The following is a 9,985-nucleotide window of genomic DNA, read 5'->3' as shown; positions in this document are numbered from 1 at the left end:
TGTTTTATTATTATATGTGATCATTCTGGATTAATATTACTGCTGCATTATGTATGTTGCATGTATTTATTTATTGCATGTAATGTTTAAGGTTGTGCTAATTTGAACTCCTTTTTATACCATAAATATATATCTGTTCATTTAATGTTGGGTAGTTTAATCTACAGGAATGCATCATATTCTATAAGATCATCATATGTTTTTAGCGTCGCTGTCCTGTTAGACGGGAAAATTGTCTCTATATTGAAGAACATAACATTATTATCATTAATAAAAACCATTCCTATCTTTAGCACGGCAAGAGAGTCAATGCACGAGGCTCCGGACAGGGTCCACGGTTGTTGAGTGAGTGATCCTCGTACACATACACGATCTTTGGCCACAAAAGCAGCAACCACGAAACATGGCAGACACCCCGGCTAAACGTGAAATTGACAGTGTTGTAACTGATGAATTATCTCAGAAAGTCAAGAGGGCGAAAGCTGACAATGAGAATGGCGGAGGAGAAGTTGGAAAGGAACCTGAATCTGAAAATATTCTGCGTGAGTTTAAAACGTCCAACGTCTTGAGTGATTCTGCCCGGGAGAAAAACATCTTCATTCATGGAAAGGTAACGTTAAGGTTGTTGTAACGTACAAGTTAGCTAACTTAGCTTAACTTAGCTGTTAAATAAGGTATTTAGCTAACTCAAGCAATGGTTATGCAGTTTACAGCAAGTTTTGTTAACGTTAGAGGAAAATGTGTTATATTCAATATTCAAATTGGTCGGAGTAGTTTTGTAGATACATTGACTTCCGGTTCAATATTTCAAAATAAAAGTCTGCGTGAAAGTGCATTATTGTAAAGATGGATTTGATAGAAATGAGTATGACAACGACATGCTTAGGAAAGGGCTGTTTTGCATTACTTTTATTAATTCATGGGATAACGAGTCTTATCAGCCCAGACAGAAATAATGCACTTGAACTGTATGGACTATACATCTGCCTATTGCACATACTATATATTTTTTTGCATTCTTTACTTAACCCCATTCAGCCTTCTTTTTCTTATACTAAACAGCTATTTTGTATATTTGTTTGTGTTGCTGTATTTATTGTTTATTTCTTATTAATGTGTAATATGTTTGTTTGTGTATGTACAGTGCTCAGCATAAGTGAATACACCCATGCTAAAGTTGACTAAAAAGAGGAATAAAAAACCATCTTTTGGAAATTGATCTTAATGCCTTAATTAAAAAATGAGGAAAAATCCAACCTTTTAAGACACCAATTGTCTTTGTGAATGAATAATGTATCGTAAATAAATAAATGTTCTTCCTTAAAATACAGGGGGCATAAGTAAGTACACCCCTATGTTAAATTCCCATAGAGGCAGGCAGATTTTTAGTTTTAAAGGCCAGTTATTTCATGGATCCAGGATACTATGCATCCTGATAAAGTTCCCTTGGCCTTTGGAATTAAAATAGCCCATCATGACATAGCCTTCACCATACCTAGAGATTGGCATGGTTTTATGTCAGTTAGCCTAATAGCTGGTTTGATTTGCATTGAGAGATGATCTTATGGAAAGTACCCCATGCCAATCTCTAGGTATGGTGAAGGGTATGTGATGATGTGGGGTTATTTTAATTCCAAAGGCCAAGGGAACTTTATCAGGATGCATAGTATCCTGGATCCATGAAATAACTGGCCTTTAAAACTAAAAATCTGCCTGCCTCTATGGGAATTTAACACATGGGTGTACTCACTTACGCCCCCTGTATTTTAAGGAAGAACATTTATTTATTTACGATACATTATTCATTCACAAAGAAAATTGGTGTCCTTAAAGGTTGGATTTTTCCCTCATTTTTTTTAATTAAGGCATTAAGATCAATTTCCAGAAGATGATTTTTTTATTCCTCTTTTTAGTCAGCTTTAACATGGGTGTATTCACCAATCACGTAGGTGTAACTTAATGTGGCAATAATCTCCTTTCTGATTCTGAACATGTCATCACCAGCTTGCCGATCAGGAGGCTGTGGTTATCCTGGAGAAGACTCCCATCAGAGAAGACACCCTGGCTGAGCTTTTCAGTGGTTCCAGGCTGAAACTGGAGATGAAGAATGACATCTACAGCACATATCGTTTACAGGCTCCCCCTCATCTCAACGGTACAGTCAGGAAAAAAAAAAAAAAAAAAATGAACTGACTAAAGAGATTGTGAATCCAGCAGCCACTTTTGGCCAGCTGGAACCAAGGTTTTCACAGCCTCTGTGTTTCTGTTTTGCAGAGATCAAGACTACAGTCGTGTGTCCAGCCACAGAGAAGCACGTCAAGAAATACCAGCGACAGGAGAGTTTCCTCGTGGAGGAGACGGGGGAGGACTATCAGTCCATCACATTGCCCTACATTCAGAAGCAGAGTTTCAGCGTGCAGGTCAGTGTCCTGAAAATCTCCACCGATAACATGCTTGCATTGGCGCTCATAATGCATACTTGTGAATGTACACCATTATCTGTGTATTCATTTCAACATTACCTTCACTCCCCAGTGGGTGTACAACATCCTTGAGAAGAAGGCAGAGGCTGACAGGATAGTTTATGAAGATCCGGATCCAAAAGTTGGCTTTGTCCTCCTCCCAGATTTCAAATGGGACCAGAAACAGGTGAGATACCACGAATATTGGCCACACTACATTAACACCTCTCAGGACTACAACTTTTTCTCCTGGTATGAAAAAGAACTTAATGTCAAACTCAACTGTGTAGTTAACGCTATAGTGCCTGGTTTCCGTCGCCCCCATGAGGAATTCTAAGCAATGACAACAACACTCTCGGCGCCATCCACATGATGTAAGCCTTCGGTATTTCCTACTCCTAATACGTTACAAAACCCATTACTAACCTGTTCAAGAGCAGTAAGGCGACATCCGTGTCAGACCTCAGTCCCCTTTTTTCTTTCTTTTTTTCAGCGCTCTTCAACTAAAAAAAAGCCACACCAGTTGTTATCCGTGTTTGTCTTCGCCGCCAGCCACTTTATTTTTTGGGATTTTAATCCTTCTGCTGAACGTGTAGGTCTTTTCTTAGCAGTGCCATCACTGACTGAAACATTTCGTGGACGCTTCTTTGGGTTTTCAGCCATGCCGTCACCTGTCGCGGCAGTCCTCTTTCTCTCCGAAGCTGAACGCTGCCATTGGCGTGTTTCAGCGGGGACGCTTATAAAAGCTATAAGACAGATTTCATAGGGCCACACATTAAGTCAGTGCTAAAAGCTAACTGGAAATTTGAAAAAATACGACTACGTCTTAAGTTTCCAACTGAGCCGCCCCACTGTGACTGTAGTTTAAAAAACGTCTTCAAAATACATTAATAATTCCCAGTGGCTGAGGCCTGGTGGGGGGGGAACTTAGGCCTGGTGGTGTGCCACTAGGCTTGCAATACGATGAGGGAAACCCTTCCATGTGGCAGTAAGTGATGGCTCCAAATCTGAGCACATTAGAAGTCAATGACATTTTTTTGCTTTAAAATGTGTTTAATTTGATAACCGCTCCTCTCCAAAACACAGACTGGTCCGTTTTAAATGCAACTCTCGAATCTACACAAAGATAGAATTAGGTTACGTTCACACCGCAAGTCTTAATGCTTAATTCAGATTTTTTTTTTTGCTCAGATCTGATTTTTTTGTTTGGCTGTTCACATTACCTTTTAAAATGTGGCCTATATCAGATTCCAGTGTGAACTGTTTGCGGTTTCGAACTGACCCGCATGTGCACAAAATAACAATGACATCAGACGCAGTACGCTGTTGCACTAAAGTTAGGAAGGTTATGGAGGAAGTAAGCATTTTCGCTTTTATCTCAAAATGTTTGTGTAATGGCAGCTCACTCTCCCTCCATTGACTTGCTCCATTACGGTTCTCCATGTTGTAGGCCCAGTAAAAGTCGCATCAAATTCGCCTTGGTTGTAGGGTTGCAAGATATATCGACTCAATATCGTTATCGCAAAATCACGTTGCGCAATATTATATCGAGAGGTGCAAGATATATCGACTCAATATCGTTATATTGAAAGTGTCGCAATAAGTATGCAATTTTTGTTTTTATTTTGTGGAGCGACGCGTCCCGTCCGTTGGTCAGTTGAAATAAACCTTGTGTTGTAAGAAAACTTGTTTAATTTGTTATGGATCTATTTTGATGCATTTTCCCGTAACTTTTGTAATTTTACATATGTTTAAAAAATATCGGAATTAATATCGATATTGCAATATTCACAATCAATATCGCAATATTCATAATCAATATCGCAATATCACATTTTGTCAATATCGTGCAACCCTACTTCGTTGTTGACACTGCGGCCGCATTGAAAAAAAATCCGACCTGGGTCTGATTCAGGACCACATATGGAAGTGTTCTAAGTCTGATTTGAAAAAAATCTGATCTGGGCTAGATTTGAGTGTTCACACTACTTCTGAAGTCTGACCTGGTCATTTGACCCCAAAAAAAAAAAAAATCAGATTTGGTCCTTTTGCCTGCAGTCTGAACGCAGCCTTAGAAAGAACAGGGTTTTTTGGGAGCCATACTTTAAGAATCTTAAGCCTCTGACTGGACTATGCAGTTTCACAATATCTGTCTTCTTCTTTTAGGTTGATGATTTATACCTGATTGCCATAGCACATCAGAGAGACACCAGGAGTCTCAGAGACCTGACGTCAGAGCATCTACCACTGCTGCAGAACATCTTCCAGAAAGGAAAGGTGAGGTAACGCAGTCACCCCAGGGGGTTACTTTGGAGAGAAAAAAGAGCTAGCAGCTGCCATTAATGTAACCTTTAATAATATAATCATTATCTTCAACCAGTTATACTTTCCATTTCAGAGAGCTAGGACGAGCCATAGCTCTTAAAGGGTAACTTCGTTTTTGTTTTGTTTTTTCAACCTGGACCCTATTTTCCCATGTTTTTGTGTCTAATTGACTGAACAACAATCTTTGACATTGTCCAGTATTAAGCGAGATCGCTGCAGTCAGCATACAATATACAATATGAAATGTAAGTCAACGGGCAATTGCGCACCTTCAATTTACGTCCACAAACATGTAAATAAACAGTGATTACACTTCATGCAAAGTCGACAGACACAAAATAAAACTCAAAAAAGCCATTTTGGGTCGTCTTTTCAATTGACCAACAATCACAACTCGATTTTTGGTTTAAATAAACACATAGCTTACCGATTTACATGTGAAAATATGTTTGATCTACATACACTAAAAGTCTAGTTTTTTTTTATGTGTAAATGTAGTCTGGTGGGTTTAGCGATAGCAAACTCTGAGCTGTTTCTGGTTAGACAAAAAGGTCTATCCCTGTAGGGATCCTTTCCATAATGTTGTCTGAGCCTGTCAGCGGCAAAAACAGAACTTTAAGTGGAAGAAATTGACGATGCACATTTGCCCTATAGGATTTTGCCCAAGCACTCCTGTAAAAAAATGTTTTAACCTTTATTTATCCAGATAAGTCAATTGAGAACAAATTCTCATTTGCCATGACGACTTGTCACATTCACACAGTTTTGGTAAACTGACTGGATGCTCTTGCTGTTTCCCTTCCTGCCTGGCTATCCGGACGGCTCGCCTGAATAAACGTTGAATAGACCTATCACGTATCTTTAGCGGAGCGGAGCAGAAAGCCGCTTCACGCACGCTGCTGGGACGCGCCGTTGCACGGCTGGTGGAATATCAGGCCCAAATCCGAAAGATTAAGGGTCTGGCAATGAGTAATGAAAATGGTCCAACTCAAGGGGCACCACCAAGCATGCATTTGAAAATCTCACTGCGCACAATTGGATAACACTGTGACCAATCAGGCTAATGCTTAGCTACCAGCGGAGCTAACTGGTAGATTAAACTCTTAGCTACCAGCGGAGCTAACTGGTAGATTAATCTCTTAGCTACCAGCGGAGCTAACTGGTAGATTAATCTCTTGCCGTATCCGGTCGGCAAAACAGCAAAAATGTCCTTCTTGCGAAGGAACGATTCGAGGGCCGTCTTCTGTTCCTCTTTTAGATAAAACCCTAGTCTAACTCGTTCATTGTAGCGGCCAAAGCCGTTTTTAAAACAACTGGTGTTCATCCGTAGCCATCTTGCAACGTTTACTAATGACTTCGACATCGCAGCGCTGTCGTCATCTGTTTAGCTCACCTCTGGCCCGCCTATATCAGATACACCGATGTGATTGGTGTAGCTTGGCTACAAGGGCATAGTTAATGAGCATCATTACTGAATGCCAGAGCGACTCGCTGAACAAATTTAAATTGTGCTCTCGCGAGAACTCTGGATTTCCAGGGTCCGCAGGGCCCGCGGCGCCTCTGGAACGCAGCAGAGAGAAAATGCCCGCTACATTGCAGCCCGGTTCGTGGCTGCTGGTTACAGGTTGACAAAAATGAAGTTACTCTTTTATTACAGTATTAGAGACAAAAGAGAAATCCTTGGACATATTCATAATGCCAATCATAAAGAAATAATGACAAAACCTGTGTGATTGTGATTTAGGACGCCATCCTGGAGCGCTACAAGCTTCCAGCCAGCAAGCTGAGAGTCTACCTGCACTACCAGCCGTCCTACTATCACCTCCACGTCCACTTCACCAAGCTGGGCTACGAGGCGCCCGGCTGCGGCGTCGAGCGGGCCCACCTCCTCGCAGACGTTATCCAAAACCTGCAGTCTAACCACCAGTACTACAAAAGCCGGACCCTGTACTTCCCCCTGAGGGCCGACGACGAACTGCTCAGCAAGTTCAAGGAGACGGGGAGGCTGTAACGGACCGTGTCATGCACTTATTCACCGCATTAGTAGATTCCCAGCCAAACTGTGTTTTTTGGATAATACATTCATACATAATTTGTAGCTGTTTGTGTGAATCCTCAGCAAGGTGTTTTTGTAATAATTTTGGTATTCCTGCTTTCATTATAAAAAAAAAGGAGAGAACGTAGGAGTGGACGTGACAAGAGTCGAGAAAGAGAAACATCCTTTATTCTGTCAATCTCTGTTTTTCACGTTTTTCATGTTTTCTATGTTGACTGAATTAAAGAGTCATTTCTTTTCTACTCAGCCTTTTGATTTGACTTGTTTGGAATATCTGAGACAGGTTCAACTGCCTGAGACAAAATCACTGTATCGGCCAGTTTTCCAAAGTAGAGCTATATCACTCACCTAAAGGATTATTAGGAACCCCATACTAATACCGTGTTTGAACCTATCCTATCAATATGGGCCAACATTTCTAAAGAATGCTTCCAGCACCTTGTTGAATCAATGACACAAAGAATTAAGGCAGTTCTGAAGGCGAAAGGGATCCCCCACAGCATTACACCACCACCACCACCAGCCTGTGGTAACAAGTGGTACCACAGTGGTGACAAGGCATGACGGATCCATGTTCTCATTCTGTTTACGCCAAATTCTGACTCTACCATCTGAATGTCTCAACAGAAATCGAGACTCATTAGACCAGGCAACATTTTTCCAGTCTTCAATTTTGGTGAGCTCGTGCAAATTGTAGCTTCATTTTCCTATTTTTAGTGGAGATGAGTGGTACCCGGTGGGGTCTTCTGCTGGTGTAGCACATCCGCCTCAAGGTTGTACGTGTTTTACTGCATACCTGAGTTATAATGAGTGGTTATTTGAGTCAAAGTTGATCTTCTATCAGCTTTAATCAGTCGGCCCATTCTCCTCTGACCTCTAGCATCAACAAGGAATTTTCGCCCAGAGGACTGCCACATACTGGATGTTTTTCCTTTTTCAGACCATTCTTTGTAAACCCTAGAAATGGTTGTGTGTGAAAATCCCAGTAACTGAGCAGATTGTGAAATACTCAGACCAGCCCGTCTGGCACCAACAATCATGCCACGCTCAAAGTTGCTTAGTAAGTAAAGTAAGTAAAGTGGTATATAAATGACTTAAACACAGAGGGCAATTTATACAAACTGCCAAGTTTTATATCAAGTTTCATTTCATAATTTTGAGATACATCAACCCAGGCACAACACTAGATGGCAGCAATAATCCCAAAATGATTCAACGTTTGCACTGTGACACTGTCCTAATACAAAAACAGTCTCCCTTTTCTTTACAAAATGAAGCAATGTTATGTTATGCTATACTTTTGCAGGTCATGTAGACACAAGGTCTATCATTTTCCACCAAACTATATTTAACCAAAGTCCGTTTACATACTTTTCGGAGCTGAAGTACCATATTTAGTTGGATTGATACCCACAATGCCAGAGGTTCACCGCGACATGCTCTTCCAGGAAAGATGACAGACAGTAGGCCTACAGTCTGAGAAACATAACAACTGGGACAGTCACAGCTGATTTGTTAGTAGTTTGGTTCTTTAACTGTACAGACTAAGAGATGTTCAGAGTTGATACTTGATTAAATTGTTTGTTAATAAAGACATTTCATTCAGCGACATTTCTTATATCATCACAAAGTCAGTTGGCCGGTGCTGTGGTTAAGGTGCGTTTGAGTGTTCCTCGTAAAAACGTAAACTCATTAACAGTACCCAAACTTTTAAGGAAATAAAACGATAGAGTAATCCTTACTGATTATTATATCCAGGCACCATGTCAAGGGCTATTTAGTGGCCTATCAAACCCTGAGAAGCTACAAATATATATATATATATATATATATATATATATATATATATATTTGAACAAGGTTCAAGGGAAGTTTGGTAAGCTCCAGCTAGGTTTACAAGTTGCAATATTAATACAAATATTTTTAAAAATCCTAATTTTACTGAGTCACCCACAAATTGAATATGCCAGAAATAAAAATCACAGTTCATTCTGCCAGTTAGCATTCCATTAGTTCAGTGTCACTCACAACTGAACCAGCACCCACTCAGAAATCGCCTTTCTGAATATCAGATCCCATACAAGCAATGGCGGATCTAAGGGGGGGGGGAGTAATTTTAAGCGTGGTCCATTTGTGTATTTAGGGTTTCTACTATAACATGTTAACATGCTTTAATGTTAAAAAAAAAATGTTTTTCATACTGTCCGTCTGAATATACCTGTACTGTATTCAAATCTGTCTGAAACGTTCTGTTTCAAGCTCCTGACACACCAACCTGACGGCTCCCCGAGGTCCAAAAAGTGCCTCAGAACACACCGAAGAGACGCCGACTTGAGAGTGCGTTCTGCGCGTGCGTGAAACGTCATACGTCTCCATAACAGCAGGTGACACTAATCTGTATTGTCGCCCAAAAAATGAAAACCGGAAATGACGAACGCGTCACGTGGGTCTGGCTTCTCCAGCCGAACATAATGGCGGCTTGTACGAAATACGATCTCGTATTTTACGAAAATAGTTCACTGAAACGTGTTTCTGAAAACATTTTAAGCGAGAAATAGGCCATGCAGTTGCTGAATCTGTCTTCATTTTAGATCGACAAAGATCAGTTTAAAAGATTTTCGTCAGATTTTGAGAGGCGTTGGTCACTCATCCCGCTCGTCATTTCCGGGTTAGCACTCCACCAATCAGATTGGTCATTGAGTCCGACTGCCCGCCCTCCGACCCAGCAAGTCAGGTTGGCCAAAATGAAGGCCGACGGACGACGGCACGGAACACACCGAACAGACTCGAGTCACCGACCTCGCCAGACTGTCTGACAGCCGATTATCAGGTTGGTGTGTCAGGGCCTTTAGCGCCTGTCTCTTTAATCTCTCCCCCCTCCTGAACATGCCCAGTCTGCTCTGATTGGTCAGCGTTTCTCTGTGAATTGAGCGTTTTGATATAGCACCTCGACCTGCTTTATAATCAACAAAGACATGGGAATCTCACTTCTTACCAGTGGTGGAATGTAACAAAGTACATTCACTCAAGTACTGTACTTAAGTACACATTTGAGGTACTTGTACTTTACTTGAGTCTTTTCTTTTCTTGCCACTTTCTATTTTTACTCCGCTACATTTCAGAGAGAAATATTGTACTTTTT

General features: G+C 40.9%; 1 protein-coding gene across 1 annotated transcript; it reads left to right on the top strand.

Annotated features, from left to right (window-relative positions):
• Window positions 1-320: 320 nt before the first annotated feature.
• dcps (decapping enzyme, scavenger) lies at window positions 321-7,089 on the top strand. Its single transcript, XM_031280207.2, has 6 exons — window positions 321-610; window positions 2,005-2,155; window positions 2,275-2,420; window positions 2,536-2,649; window positions 4,629-4,739; window positions 6,532-7,089. The coding sequence occupies exons 1-6, from the start codon at window positions 404-406 to the stop codon at window positions 6,796-6,798; spliced, it is 996 nt and encodes a 331-aa protein (XP_031136067.1). The 5' UTR covers window positions 321-403; the 3' UTR covers window positions 6,799-7,089.
• Window positions 7,090-9,985: the final 2,896 nt, after the last annotated feature.

Source organism: Sander lucioperca, chromosome 1 (assembly GCF_008315115.2).
Source record: "Sander lucioperca isolate FBNREF2018 chromosome 1, SLUC_FBN_1.2, whole genome shotgun sequence".
NCBI classification, from domain to species: domain Eukaryota; kingdom Metazoa; phylum Chordata; class Actinopteri; order Perciformes; family Percidae; genus Sander; species Sander lucioperca.
The sequence above is the reverse complement of the archived record's forward strand: the minus strand, read 5'-3'. Positions and strand labels throughout refer to the sequence as shown.

What these genes read in the sequence shown, in the direction of transcription:
- dcps (XM_031280207.2), top strand. Translation starts at nt 404, where the DNA reads ATGGCAGACACCCCGGCTAAACGTGAAATTGACAGTGTTGTAACTGAT. An exon ending in TCAAATGGGACCAGAAACAG is followed by an intron (nt 2,650 to 4,628) that starts GTGAGATACCAC and finishes TTCTTCTTTTAG; the next exon opens with GTTGATGATTTATACCTGAT. An exon ending in ACATCTTCCAGAAAGGAAAG is followed by an intron (nt 4,740 to 6,531) that starts GTGAGGTAACGC and finishes ATTGTGATTTAG; the next exon opens with GACGCCATCCTGGAGCGCTA.